This window comes from Cornus florida, unplaced genomic scaffold (assembly GCF_030987335.1).
Source record: "Cornus florida cultivar Cherokee Brave unplaced genomic scaffold, ASM3098733v1 CherokeeBrave_3.0.0_Hap2_Chr05, whole genome shotgun sequence".
Taxonomy (NCBI): domain Eukaryota; kingdom Viridiplantae; phylum Streptophyta; class Magnoliopsida; order Cornales; family Cornaceae; genus Cornus; species Cornus florida.
Window position 1 is genome coordinate 79,738,014 of NW_026775575.1, and position 15,970 is coordinate 79,753,983.

The 15,970-nt window shown below is 39.8% G+C and overlaps 2 protein-coding genes across 2 annotated transcripts; both read right to left on the reverse strand.

Moving 5' to 3' along the window:
- Positions 1-10,028: 10,028 nt before the first annotated feature.
- LOC132309541 (uncharacterized protein At1g24485-like) lies at positions 10,029-11,304 on the reverse strand. The gene is made up of 2 exons (XM_059807837.1): positions 10,748-11,304; positions 10,029-10,587 (listed from the first exon to the last, which is right to left on the reverse strand). Exons 1-2 carry the CDS (start codon positions 11,302-11,304, stop codon positions 10,029-10,031), a joined length of 1,116 nt encoding a protein of 371 aa, XP_059663820.1.
- A 2,558-nt stretch (positions 11,305-13,862) lies between these two features.
- LOC132307044 (uncharacterized protein At1g24485-like) lies at positions 13,863-15,905 on the reverse strand. The gene is made up of 3 exons (XM_059804698.1): positions 15,674-15,905; positions 14,992-15,541; positions 13,863-14,929 (listed from the first exon to the last, which is right to left on the reverse strand). The coding sequence occupies exons 1-3, from the start codon at positions 15,741-15,743 to the stop codon at positions 14,359-14,361; spliced, it is 1,191 nt and encodes a 396-aa protein (XP_059660681.1). The 5' UTR covers positions 15,744-15,905; the 3' UTR covers positions 13,863-14,358.
- Positions 15,906-15,970: the final 65 nt, after the last annotated feature.

The window sequence follows — 15,970 nt, forward strand, 5'->3', positions numbered from 1 at the left end:
ATATATATATATGTATGTATATGTATGTATGTATGTATATATAGATGATTATGTTAGTTATTTGTTTGGTAATATGATAATAGCATTTGTAAGCTGACATGACATGAACATTACCAACTGAGCCTTACTTTCATATGAAGAAGCCTTTAGTGCTGCAGAAAACATCAGCAGGAGCACCACCCTTGTTTTCCATCGATTTTCCATGGGGAGAGACTGATATTCGTTCTGGTCTCGTGTAAAACCTGTTATTATAATTATTTTTACTATATATATATTTCCCTCGTAATCATGCTTTCAATCTGTTAAATAGATGTTCGTTTCTAAAAAATCATATACATATAGTTGGACGACTTTGAACTAATGAAACTACCAATTACACACATTTATGCCGGAGTCATAAAGTTTTTTTTATTCATTTGTGAATGATGCACCTAATTGTAATCGATGATGATGGAATGATGTGGTTGACTATGTCCATGGACTTTGAGAATTACATTGTCAAGAAACAAAGAAGCCGCTCTTCCCACGGCGGAGTTACCATTGACTCTATTTATTATTATGGTTTTGGTTCTGGATAGTTAAACCTATATTTCGATGTAAGCACTGAGTCAAACTGTTTTGTCAAGGAATCGGAAACATCCAGACTACAGTCTGACTTTCGAACTCTATGTCACAATTCTTTGTCAAGACGCCTTCTTTTTCTCCCTCTCTTCTATATAGTGTGTTTCTATAAACAGAAGATTAGCCCAAGGAGTTGATTCAGCGCCGATCCTTAAATTCCAAGTTCCCACGAGGAATATGCCTATATATATATAACCTAGCAGAAATCTATGAGGCATCAGGGCCAGTCTCTTTTATTTTACAAGAACTGTTGTACAAATATATACATATAAGGTTGAAAAAGAGTCAATTTGTTAATAAACAGTTCGGACTAGACTTGATTAAAGCTCCGCATTAGACATGCTATGTAACGATACCAAAACTAATGCCAAGAAATTTTTTTTTTTTTTTTTTTTTTTTTAACAAAAATTCGGCATAACCTCCCCTAAAAATGGACCTACCGCAACCTGTTTAAATGCATATTTAACCTGTCATGTAACTAATTTCCGAATTCACGACAACAAAAGATAATGATACAACCTACTAATCTAGACAATGCTTCAAGCTAGGATTATCCTTCCATTCATCAACAAGTTACATATCATCAAGTTCGCACCCCATATGTCATCAAGTATCATAAGTGTATTACATGATCATGGTTCTTCAAAAGAAATTTACATCATTACACCTTTGGAATTTTACAAAAAATGAGGGATGAACAAAGGAGTAGTCTATTACAAAATAACAAGGAAAATGCTCCTCTAGCAACTTTCAAAGTTGGGGTGGATTGTCGTCCACCGGTTCTTTTCCAAGACCTGAAAAAAAATATATAGATATAGGGGTGAGCATATAGCTCAGCAGAGACACTTAAGACACAATTCTTGTGTCCTAGTGAATCCAATCAAAGCATAGGCCAATGGGAGATAGGGTTCATACAACGTAGGGGATCAAATACAACATACAATTCAATTCCAATTATAAACAATGCAATGCAATGCAATGAAATGCAATACATGTCAATGACACTCCCCATTTTCATTCTCAAAACCATCACTTTCAAACGTTAATACAGCCCGCCCTTTGGTAACCCCGCCGCGACACGAGAAGAGGATTGGCTAGTGTCCCTGACCCTTGGTAACCCCGCGGCGTCATTATGGGGCCCAGCTAGCTCAACCACACTAAGGCGACTCCGTAGTCCCCTCTAGGCTATATTAACCTCCGGCCCGTTGGTAACCCCGCAGCGACCGGGTTTATCAAAACCAAATTTTCCAAACACATCACCCAAAATTCCCATTTTCCTTTTCAAACACCAACATCCCTTCCTATGCAACCCAATAAAATGTATGTATCTTACATGATGTCAATACAATGATAAATGGGAATTCAACACTCTACAACAAGTACCATTTCATATAACATTATAGCATGCTTGTAAAATAATAATCATGATAGAAACTCACTATATAAACATGTTATCCATTCAATCAAGTAACACATATTCACATAACATGGCATATTCTGAAATATCTCAGTTTAAACAAGAATCAAAGCAATCAAACATGTTGTAACACAATTAGAAGAGCATGATTCAATATGGAACAAGATTCCATGGCTTAAGATGTCCCTACCTCAAGATTGCACCAAAACCCTAGAAAATGGGTCCTCAAATTCGAGCTCCCAAAGAGGACCAAAAGCTAGAATTTCTGATACTGGCACGTAGGGCTCGTCGTGCTCGTCGTTTTGCCTCAAACGGCACCTAAATCCGGCAAGGATTGAGAGAGTAATCAAGGGTTAAAGCTTGAAGTGAAAAAAAGAAAAAAGAAAAGGAGCCGAGAGATAAACAGAGAGATGGACGCGAGAGAGAGCAGATGAGGTTACAGTGAAAAAAAACATGGTCTTAACATTTGTGGGTCCCACTTTTTTTTTTTATATTTCTTTTCTCTTTTTCTTTTTTTTTCTTTTCTTAATACACACCACACACATAGACATATATATATATAAAGGCACAAACATTACACTCTCCCCAACTTTAAAAGATTTCGTCCTCGAAATCAAGACATACCTGAGGAAGAAAACAACGCTGGGTACTTGGACCGAACCTCCTGTTCGAGCTCCCAAGTAGTTTCCTCGACTCCGTGGTGTCTCCAAATGACTTTCACCATTGGTATCGTCTTGTTCCTCAACACCTTCTGTTGTGTGTCAAGAATCTGAACTGGTCCTTCCTCGTAGGAAACATCCTCATCAATGTCCATATCTACCCAACTCAAAATGTGAGATGGATCCGGTTCGTACTTCCGTAACATCGATACGTGGAAAACATTGTGGACCCTATCCAACTGTGGTGGCAAAGCAAGCCTGTAGGCAACCTCTCCTACTCGGTCCAAAATCTCAAACGGTCAATAAATCGTGGCGACAACTTGCCACTTTTTCCGAATCTCATCAATCCCTTCCGTGGAGAAACCCGTGAAAAAACGTGGTCTCCCACCTCAAAGGATAATGGTCGTCTCCGCTTATCCGCATAGCTCTTCTGTCGGCTCTAAGCTGTAAGTAACCTCTGTCTTATCAACTTAACCTTCTCAGTAGTCTCGAGTACAATGTCGGGTCCTAAGGCGGCTGTCTCACCTACCTCAGTCCAACAAACAGGAGACCTACAAAGTCTACCATACAACGCCTCAAATGGAGCCATCTGGATACTCGCTTGATAACTGTTGTTGTAGGCAAACTCAATAAGTGGAAGGTGATCCTCCCAACTACCACCCAAGTCAAGCACACATGCCCGAAGCATATCCTCCAAAATCTGGATAGTACGCTCCGACTGACCGTCCATCTGTGGATGGAATGCCGTACTAAGATGCAACGCTGAACCAAACGCTACTTGAAGTCCTTCCCAGAACTTCGAAGTGAACTTAGCATCCCTATCTGACACAATGGTTACAGGAACTCCATACAACCTTATAATCTCCTTCACATAAAGAACACCAAGCTTCTCTGCATCATCTGTTGCCTTAATAGGCAAAAAGTGAGCCGTCTTGGTCAATCTGTCAATGATAACCCATACGGCCTCATTGCCCCTTCTTGACCTTGGAAAACCTGTCACAAAATCCATAGCAATATGCTCCCATTTCCATTGCGCTACAGGTAATGGTTGCAACAAACCTGCTGGCCTCTGATGCTCAGCCTTCACCTGCTGACAGGTAAGGCATCTAGCCACAAACTGTGCAACATCATTCTTCATCCCGCTCTACCAATACTGACATCTCAAATTGTGATACATTTTAGTACCACCTGGATGAACTGCAAAGCGGGAAGTGTGAAACTCCCGTAGGACGTCCTCACGACAACATGTGGGAACCACCAACAAACCCCTGAACCGTAGACCCCCATCTGCATGCAAGGCCCAATCTTTCACTGTCTCACCATTAGAGATCAAAGCGTGGATGGCATCTAAGTCCGGGTCCTGTCTCTGTGACTCAATCACTTGTACAACAACAGTAGGCTGAGCCACAAGACTAAATAAGAATGCCGACTCACTGCAAGCATCATCATCACAACACTGTAATCCCATCTCTGCCAGATCTTCAAGCATCTTCCACTTCCGAATAGCTAAACTGGCCAAAGTTCCATGAGATTTCCAGCTTAAGGCATCCGCTACCACATTCGCCTTGCCCGGATGATACTGCAAGTCAAAATTGTAGTCTTCCAAGAATTCGACCCATCGCCTCTGTCTGTTGTTCAAGTCCTTTTGGGAGAAAAGGTACTTGAGACTTTTGTGATCTGAAAATACCTCGAATCTCTCACCATACAAGTAATGTCTCCAACACTTCAAGGCAAATACAACTACCGCTAACTCCAGGTCATGAGTAGGGTAGTTATACTCGTGAGTCTTCAACTGTCGAAACCCATAGGCCACTACTCTACCATCCTGCATCAACACACATCCCAACCCGTCACGTGAAGCATCACAATAGATCACATAACCCAAGCCACGCTCAGGTATCACTAACACTGGAGCTATAGTCAATCTCGTCTTCAACTCCTGAAAAGATGAATCACAGGCCTCATTCCAGACAAACTTGACCCCTTTCCGGGTCAAACGGGTCATAGGAGCTGCCAAACGGGAGAAATCATTCACAAATCTCCGATAATAACCCGCTAAACCAAGGAAACTGCGGATCTCAAACACATTCTTGGGTCGCTCCCAAGTCAAAACTGCTTCAACCTTTGATGGATCAACTGATACTCCACCTTCTGAAACAACATGCCCCAAAAACTTCACCTCCTGTAGCCAAAACTCACATTTCTCGTATTTGGCATACAATCGGTACTCCCGCTAAATCTATAAAACAATACTCAAATGGACCTCGTGATCTTCCCGAGTCTATGAGTACACAAGAATGTCATCCACGAAAACTACCACAAACTAGTCCAAGTAATCGTGAAAGACGCGGTTCATCAAGTCCATGTATGCCGCTGGCGCATTAGTCAAGCCAAAAGGCATAACAAGGAACTCATAGTGTCCATACCGTGTACGGAATGCTGTCTTCGGGATATCCTCATCCCTAACCCGCAACTGATAATAGCCAGACCTCAAGTCAATCTTCGAGAAACAACTGGCTCCCCTCAACTGATCAAATAAATCATCTATCCTTGGCAAAGGATACTTGTTCTTGATGGTGGCATGATTCAACTTCCGGTAATCAATGCACAACCTCAAAGATCCATCTTTCTTCTTAGCAAATAAGACCGGTGCGCCCCACGGTGACACACTCGGTCGGATGAAACCTTTCATCCTCAAATCATCAAGCTGCCTCTTCAATTCTTCCAATTCAACTGGGGCCATTCGATATGGTGCCATAGAAATCGGCGTGGTACCTGGCATCAAATCAATAGTGAACTCCACTTCTTGGTGTGGAGGCAACTCTGTCAAATCTTCTGGAAAAACATCCAAGAAGTCACAAACAATCGCCGGATAAACTTCTCCCACGCCATCATCTTCTTCGGCTAGAAGACTAGCTAAGAAATAATCACCATGACTTTGTCCATGAACTCCATAAAATGATGAAATGTGGGAATCACTCCGATCTCCCACGAAAAAGAAACAGTCTCCCTCGGGAGTGCAAACTGTAACCCTTCCTCTGTAACAGTCGATCGTGGCATGAAATGAAGCCAACCAATCCATCCCGAGAATGACATCAAAGCTAGTCATCTCCAGGAGGATAAGGTCAAACACAAAGGTCCGCGTGGCTATCACAATGGAGCAATCCCGCATAACTCAACTCAATAACACTGAAACCCTAACTAGCGTATCAACACATAACGCCCGACCCATGAAACTAACCTCTAACCTCGATGCAAGTGCAAATGATGATGAAATGAAAGAATGAGATGCACCAGAGTCAAACAAAACACGGGCCCAACAACCAAACACTGGAAATATACCTCGAAAAACTGACGGTCCAGAAGATGCATCGGTCTGTGCCAGTGCAAAAACACGTCCCTGTGGTACCTGTGCCTGAAGACTGCCAACCTGAACACCTGACTGCTGCACTGACATAGTAGGAGTATCCCTCCTAACTGATCGTGAACCCTGTGAAGACATAGTAGGCTGTGGTGGTGGTGGTCTGAAACCTGGCTGAACTGTAGCCGATTGTGACGGCCTCTGCTGTGACCCTCTGCCACTAATGGTGCCTGCTCTCTGACTCGGACAATCACGAATCAAGTGACCCTGCTGGCCACACCCATAACAAGCCTTCGGAGCTGACGAAACTGAAGACGATCTCATCGGACAACTGGACTTGTAATATCCGGGCTGCTGACACTGATAACAAACAACTGCACTCTTGTCAGGTCCAGCTCGCATAGGAGTGGTAGGAGCAGATCTTGTAGACTGTTGCCCCTGAAACTGAGATGGACTGCCCCTGTTCCTTTTCCAAGAAGATCCCTCTGAAGATGGCCCTGCACCCCTCTTTTGCTTCAATTGCTCTCTTCTTGCATCATTCTCTCTATTGTCAGCCTCCAGCATCAAAGCCCTTTCCACTGCTTCAGAGTAAACCTTAATAAACTGTGCCGTGATCAACGGCCTCATTCGATCATTAAGACCCGAGACAAACTTCCGAGTCTTGTTAGCTTCATCTCTCACCACTTCTGGAGCAAAACGGGAGAGTAAGGTGAACTTGTTCTCATACTCCGCCACTGACATGTTCCCTTGAATAAGGTTATGAAACTGGTCTTGTAACTCCCATCTTTTGGAAAGCGGAAAATACTTCTCATAAAACAGCTCCTTGAACCTGTCCCAACTCATTTCTTCAATCTTGTACTGGTTGGTGATCGACTTCCACCAAACCTTGGCATCCATAGCAAACTTGTAAGTTGCTAGGATGATCTTCAAGTGATCATCTGTCACATCCATTGAGGTTAATTGAGTTTCGACTTGATCTATGTAGTTGTCGGCTACCATTGGGTCCGCACCGCCCTCAAACATAACCGGCATCAGCTGAGAAAACCCCTTAATGATCTTGAGATGCTTCTGAGCTGGAGTCTCCTCAACTCGAACTATAGGTTGTGGTGCCGACTGCGACTAAGCAGCAATCGTTGCCCTTACGACATTTTGCAACAAACGATTAAACTCCAGTGCCACAGAACCTTCACCCACTTCTACAGGTACAGGTGTTTCAACATTCTCTCTTCTTGGGGGAACAGCTCTTGGGGGAATCAAGTCCCTAAGAAGCATGTTCTCATTAACTGGCTTCACCGGATTGGAGCTAGAGCTCTTACCAACATCACCCCTTGTTGGCCTAAGGCCAACTTCTCTAGGTTCCTCACGCCGTGACATCGTGCTATAAAACGAGAAAACGATTCAGAAACATGACACTAAAGTCCACTGTGGACGACTCAACAAGAATTAATACCGTACAACACTTAGCATGCAAGACTATGCAAGAAACATTTTAACATAAGCAAGTAAGCACATAGGCAGTTAAGCATGCTCATTTAAATAAGATACCACGTAGCAAGTAGTCAAGTAAACAATACAAACAACATCCCATGCGACTCTATGTAGGCCTATACCTGTCGTCCTAAAGGTTTTCGAACCTTTGCTCTGATACCAAATTTGTAACGATCCCAAAACTAATGCCAAGAAATTTTTTTTTTTTTTTTTTTTTTTTTAAACAAAAATTCGGCATAACCTCCCTTAAAAATGGACCTACCGCAACCTGTTTAAATGCATATTTAACCTGTCATGCAACTAATTTCTGAATTCACGACAACAAAAGATAATGATACAACCTACTAATCTAGGCAATGCTTCAAGTTAGGATTATTCTTCCATTCATCAACAAGTTACATATCATCAAGTTCGCATCACATATGTCATCAAGTATCATAAGTGTATTACATGATCATGGTTCTTCAAAAGAAATTTACATCATTACACCTTTGGAATTTTACAAAAAATGAGGGATGAACAAAGGAGTAGTCTATTACAAAATAACAAGGAAAATGCTCCTCTAGCAACTTTCAAAGTTGGGGTGGATTGTCATCCACCGGTTCTTTTCCAAGACCTGAAAAAAAATATATAGATATAGGGGTGAGCATATAGCTCAGCAGAGACACTTAAGACACAATTCTTGTGTCCTAGTGAATCCAATCAAAGCATAGGCCAATGGGAGATAGGGTTCATACAACGTAGGGGATCAAATACAACATACAATTCAATTCCAATTATAAACAATGTACTGCAATGCAATAAAATGCAATGCATGTCAATGACACTCCCCATTTTCATTCTCAAAACCATCACTTTCAAACGTTAATACAGCCCGCCCTTTGGTAACCCCGCCGAGACACGAGAGGAGGATTGGCTAATGTCCCTGACCTTTGGTAACCCCGCGGCGTCATTATGGGGCCCAGCTAGCTCAACCACACTAGGGCGACTCCGTAGTCCCCTCTAGGCTATATTAACCTCCGGCCCATTGGTAACCCCGCAGCGACCGGGTTTATCAAAACCAATTTTTCCAAACACATCACCCAAAATTCCCATTTTTCTTTTCAAACACCAACATTCCTTCCTATGCAACCCAATAAAATGTATGTATCTTACATGATGTCAATACAATGATAAATGGGAATTTAACACTCTACAACAAGTACCATTTCATATAACATTATAGCATGCTTGTAAAATAATAATCATGATAGAAACTCACTATATAAACATGCTATCCATTCAATCAAGTAACACATATTCACATAACATGGCATATTCTGAAATATCTCAGTTTAAACAAGAATCAAAGCAATCAAACATTCTGTAACACAATTAGAAGAGCATGATTCAATATGGAACAAGATTCCATGGCTTAAGATGTCCCTACCTCAAGATTGCACCAAAACCCTAGAAAATGGGTCCTCAAATTCGAACTCCCAAAGAGGGCCAAAAGCTAGAATTTCTGATACTGGCACGTAGGGCTCGTCGTGCTCGTCGTTTTGCCTCAAACGGCACCTAAATCCGGCAAGGATTAAGAGAGTAATCAAGGGTTAAAGCTTGAAGTGAAAAAAAGAAAAAAGAAAAAAGAGAAACAGCCGAGAGAAACAGAGAGATGGACGCGAGAGAGAGAAGATGAGGTTACAGTGAAAAAAAACATGGTCTTAACATTTGTAGGTCCCACTTTTTTTTTTTTAATATTTCTTTTCTCTTTTTCTTTTTTTTTTCTTTTCTTAATACACACCACACACACAGACATATATATATATAAAGGCACAAACATTACATGCTATGGATAAAGTCTACAATATTCAGGATACTGTGCCCTTAGGTCCTCTCAGCTGATTTGTTTCATGTTCTTTCTAGACTTCTAGCACAATTATTTTTGTATATGTATATGTTCAAATATATACATTTAAGGTTGACAACGAGTCAATTTGTTGATAAACAGTTCGGACTATACTTGATTAAAACTCCGCATTAGACATGCTATGGATAAAGTCTACAATATCCGGGGGTACTGTACCCTTGGGTCCTCTTAGCTGATTTGTTTCATGTTCTTTCTAGACTTCTAGCACAATTATTTTTGTATATGTATGTACAAATATACACATATAAGGTTGACAATGAGTCAATTTGTTAATGAACAGTTCGGACTAAACTTGATTAAAACTCCGCATTAGACATGATATGGATAAAGTCTACAATATCCGGGGGTACCGTACCCCTGGGCCTCTAAGCCGGTGAATCAGCTGTTTGTTTGTTATTTTATCAGTCAACTTCAGATTCATGATGGTAACTTGTTTGAGAAGCCCAGAGGCTACAACTGATTCGACAAGCAAATGAAGAGAATTAATGAAGATGCACATATATATATATAGAAATGTATAGAATCCATAACTCTTTGATATGGTATATAGGCATATGATAATGCCTAAAACAATTATGTCACAAGTAGTATAACAAGCAAATGAAGAGAAATGATAAACAGTGACGATGACAAGTTGAACAAATGTCCACTCTCAGACACATCAGAAAACACTTCCATGGCATTTAAAAGTGGCGCCAAAGTCGAGCCCTCCGCCGGAGAAATAGTGACATTGGCTGAACCATTGACCGGCACCGAATACAATGTTACGACATGGAATTGATTCTCCAAAAAAGTGTTAATATTAGGGATATCGGTAACAGCCATTTTGTTGTTGTCGATGTAGATTTCAACACTACTAGTTTGATTTTTTTCCAACCGAAAAACAGGGTCCATGAAATAGAGCACAAAGTAGGCTTTTACTGCTGTTCGAGGGGAAAAATCAATGCACAAATATATAGAGTCCCTTAGATTTGTTGCTTGGATCGCATATCCCATTACTGGCAATGGTGGCCTATTTTCTCCAATCAAATAATCATAACTTATGGAGTCTGCCTGAATGTTGAGATAATTGGACATTTCTTTGGATTTCCAGATCCGGTGATATTTTTCTGCATCGTAATTCATACTTTGCCTGTAAATTTCATCCCCATACACCCCAGTAGTTAATTACCATACATACAGGATTACTCTGAAGGATTGTGTAATTTCCAAATGCACTTCAAAATATGACAGCATAAAAGTGAGAGAAGTTAAAAGTGCATGCATATCATCAAGGAGTCGAATTCACTTACTCAATGCTTGTATCGGCACCGTAGTTGATCCTGCTGTGAAGGTACAAAGGTGTGGTGTTGTCCATCCAATTATAAGCATCATAAATGTTATAGGCTTCAAGAGAAGAAATGAAGGGAACATCATAGTCCATGGCACGAATCAAGCAAACGCTAACTTTCGACTTCTTTGTTATGTAAAGCAGTTCATAGTAGATTATGTCTTCGCTCATTGAAGTCGTTACATTTGCCCATAGGATCCCATCTATCTCTAGACGAAAGCTAGGCGGGTTTGAGAGGCCATCATAGTTGCCATAGTAAAAGCCAGCTCGAAAGAGGAACTTGTAATACGCATGATAGAAGGGTAACTTATAACAGTTCTTGTGGCCTTTGGGAAAGGAGCGTAGGGTATACGCCTTAAAGGGAGTGTTGCTGGTGAAGGCGACTTTGTTCTCTCCACTTTTAATGAACCCTTCGTCTGTTAGCCATGGTATGTAGCTATTATCGGTTGCAGGGGTTTGAGTGTATGCTCCACAGTCTATGCGCAAGTCGCGGAACTGGAACCCATCACCTGTGATCATATACATATATATATAGAGAGAGAGAGATTATTATTTTAGATGATTATTTGTAAGTTCACATGACATGAATAGTACTGCTGATTGAACCTTACTTGTATAATATGAAGAAGCTTTTACTGCATAACACATCAGCAGGAGCACCGCCATTGTTTTCCATCGATCCATGGAGAGACAGGATGTGATGGACCAATTATGCCTTCTATGTGGTAGCCCATGGAACATATATATCCACAAATCAATCTCAAAGTTGCATACAACACAAAACAATGTCACCATTGACTTTTGATGTTACATGTTAAAGTGGGCCCATGGATATTACATCTGATTTATCATGTTGGCCGGCCTTCGGATCCCGGATGTTGAAGTTTTTTTCTAGTTTTTGAAATACAATCACACACATATAAATATATATACAGTACTTTGGAACAATCAAAGCAAACAATTCAAGTAGGTACAGGACCAATTTGACGGCTAATGATTAAATAGTCAACCCCTTCCTAGATGCAAGAAACAAATCAAAGGCTGGGCTTTGAAATAAGATTGGATAATAAAAAGAACAATAACAACAACAATAATAGGTTACTAGAGGTCGTTCTAAGGCATCACCAACTTGGCATACTATGTCGAACGACAGAAACAAGGCATGAATTTCCTGTTTTGGTGTATCTGTGCTCGCATGGACTTTGTCCTCATGTGTGTTTGTGTATCTCTAACTTTTAGATAGTGCCCATCTCTATTAATTAATTCCACATTCCAAAATCACAGAATTCTTAGACAACATACTCAAAAGAAACAGCCTCATTTCTACAATCATTTATAGAAACAAATTGAAAGACTGCAATGACCAAGTCGCAATCCATGGGGGAGATGAAGGGTGAGGCCAATTGAACAAATAAATGCTGAAATGCTTGTCATCGCAAGCCAAATGATGGCACAATGAGAACATCTTCATTTGGACCCAAGTTTTGCAAGCAACGACAGAGCTAGCTAAGGCATAAGTGGGCTCTTATTACTATGGTGATGTATGAGTAAGATAATTTCTACCTTTTCAACAAATTTAATACATATGGAGGAAACCAAAGAACCAGTTATCTAAATAGAGGCACAAATTATGTATGAGTAAGATAATTTCTACCTTTTCAACAAATTTAATACATATGGAGGAAACCAAAGAACCAGTTATCTAAATAGAGGCACAAATTAAGTAGCCATGTACTACTGTTTGAGGGGGGATTTGACTGACAAAATATATAAACAGTTGAAATTCAGTCCTGTTTTTCGGCTCACAACAAAGAAATTCAGATGGATTCAATGCGCATTTCTTCCATGCAGCATAGTCCATCATTGGCAGGGGCATCATCCTTGCCAATAGAGATTTCTTCACACATGAGAAACTATTAGGAGAACACAATTCTTCTAATATTGCTCTTGTGCCTTAAGTTTCGAATCCCAATTCACTTTAGGCCTAGATCATATTGCAACACTATATACAAGTGAATTGCTAAACTCATTGCAAATAAAATCAAAACTGATCTACCACACATTATTGAACCCACTCAATGTGCATTTGTTTATGGAAGAAACATTAGGGACTGTATTATTAGCACATGAACTCTTGCATGGTTACTTATAAGAGGCAGAAACTTCTGGGATATCAACATACTCCAGTTTGAATGAACTTTTCGTCGGTTTGCCATGGTAAATTTCTCTTCCTCAATTAAAAACACTTTATAACTTTTTAAAAATTCTTTCATTTTTTTTTTTTTTTTCCTTTTTTTATTTCTCTTCCTCAATTAAAAACACTTTATAACTTTTTAAAAATTCTTTCATTTTTTTTTTTTTTTTCCTTTTTTTACTTCTACTTTCTATTTCTCTTTTTTTTTTTTAACGTACATATTTCTTTTTCTATATTTTATATTTGTTATATTTTATATATATATATATATATATAGTGTATCTTGTTCCTGACTTGAAATTCAGACTGCATCCTTGAGTATTGTATTTAAAAAATTTTAACCGTTGATCATTCATCAAATAAGTCCCACCACCAAGTCCAACGACTGAAAAACCCAAGATATGAGATATTTTAAAATTTGTATGTTGACCCGCCTTTCAATATTGAAGTTATTTCTATTGTATTTGAAATATAATCATATATATATATGTGTGTGTGTGTGTGTGTGTATTTTGGAACAGTCAAAGCAGACAATTCGAGTGGGTACATTGTACAAGACCAATTCGACGGTGTTAATAATTAATTAGTCAAACCCGAGGCTTCTAAAATACTGTAAATCAAGACCAAGAAGCAAATCAAAGGCTAGGCTTTGAAATAAGTTTGGATAACAACAATAACAATAATATGTTATTACAGGTCCTCCTAAAGCAGCACCAACATAGTCTAGAACTGACTCAGGGGAGTTTGTGCATACCATGTCCATCCACAGAAACAAGGCATCAATTCCCTGTTCTGGTTATATGTGTTTGTGCACGCGCGTGCGTGTGTATCTTCTTTAACATTCACAGAATTCTTAGATAACATGGTCAAAAAGAAATGGTCTGCTCATTTCTGCAAGCATTTATAGAAAAAGTAATGATAATCATACCGAAGAATTTGAACGAAATAGATAGCGAGAACACTCCCCATTCAATGAATACACTTACATGAATGACTGGTTGAGTGTATCTAACAGATGGGGAGCCTTCATTTCTCCATTTGGTTGAAACTTTTCGGCTTTAAAATTAAAATCATTATGCATATATTAAGCAGCCATGTGTCGTATGGACGAGATTTAAGCTCCCAACTGATACAGAGACTTGAATCAAATAGTGGCAAGTGTGTAGAGCACAGACGCATGTTACTCAATGCTAATCAAAATGTAAACTACGTATGCTTGTGACCATCAGCTCAACAAAAGAAATCCCATAGGCTACAACTGATACAACATGACCAGACCAAAAAGGCCAACCAAGCCAAATGAATTTACGAAAATGTACATATATATATATAAATGTATAGAATCCATAACTCATGGTATATAGGCAAATATATAATGCCTAAAACAATTGTGTCATAAGTATAACAAGCAAATGAAGAGAAGTGATAAACAGTAATGACGACAAGTTGAACAAATGTCCACTCTCAGACACATCAATTGCAGAAAACACTTCCATGGCATTTAGGAGTGGCGCCAAAGTCGAGCCCTCTGCCGGAGAAATAGTCACATTGGCTGAACCATTGACCGGCACCGAAAACAGCGTTACCACATGGAATTGATTTCCAAATAAAGAGTTATAATTAGGGATATCCGTAACAGCCCTTTCGTTGCTGTCTATGTAGATTTCGACACTGCTAGTTTGATTTTGTGGCACCCTAAAAACAGGGTCCATGAAGTAGAGAACAAAGTAGGCTTGTACCGATGTTCGAGGGGAAAAATCAATGGACAAATATATAGAGTCTGTTAGATTTCTTGCTTGGATCGCAAATCCCATTACTGGAAATGGTGGCCTATTTTCTCCGATCATATAATCAAAACGCATAGAGTCTGCATGAATGTTGCGATAATTGGACATTTCTTTGGACTTCCAAATCCGGTAATATGGTTCTGCGTCGTAATTCATTCTTTGCCTGTAAATTTCCTAGTTAATTACCATTCCTATGGGATAAAATTAGAAGTCGAATTTACTTACTCAATGCTTGTATTTGCGCCGTAGTTGATCCTGCTATGAAGATACAAAGCTGTGGTGTTGTCCATCCAATCGTAAGCAACATCAATGTTATAAGCTTCAAGAGAAGAAATGAAGGGAACGTCAATATTGTCCATGGTACGAATCAAGCACACCCGAGCTTGCGCCTTCTTCGTAATGTAAAGCAGTTCATGGTAGATCATCTCTTCGCTCATTGAAGTGGTTACATCTGCCCATGAGGTCCCATCTATCTCTAGACGAAAGCTAGGTGGCTTCGAGAGCCCATCGTAGTTGCCATAGTAAAAGCCAGCTCGAAACAGGAACTTGTAATCTGCGCGGTAAAAGGGTAACGTATAACAGCTCTTTTGGCCTTTGGGAAAGGAGCGTAGGGTATTCATCTGAAAGTCAGTGTGGCTGGTGGGGAGGAGTTTGTTCTCTCCAGTTTGGATGAACTTTTCGTCCGTCCGCCATGGTACGTCGCTGTTATATTTACCGGGTGCAGGAGTTTCAGTGGATGCTCCACAGTCTATGCGCAAGTTGTAGAAGCCATCTCCTGTGGTCATAAACAGATATATATATGTATATATAGATATGATTATGTTTTTGAGATGCTTAATTTGATAAACATGATAATTGCAATTTGTAAGTTCACGTGACATGAACAATTCTAGTGGTTGAGCCTTACTTTCATATGAAGAAGCATTTACTGCATAAAACACCAGCTGCAGCACCAACATTGTTTTCCATCGATCCATGGACACAGAGAGAGAGAGAGAGAAGTTGGAGGTGTGATGGACCAATTAGCCCATGGAACTACGTATACCCGTAAAAACAACGGTGTCACCATAGACTTTTCATGCTACATGTTAAAGTGGGCCCATGTCATATTACTTTAGATTTATTATATTGGCCGCCGGCCTTTGAATGTTGAAGTCACTTCTAACGTATTTGAAATACAATCATATAATATATACAAATATAG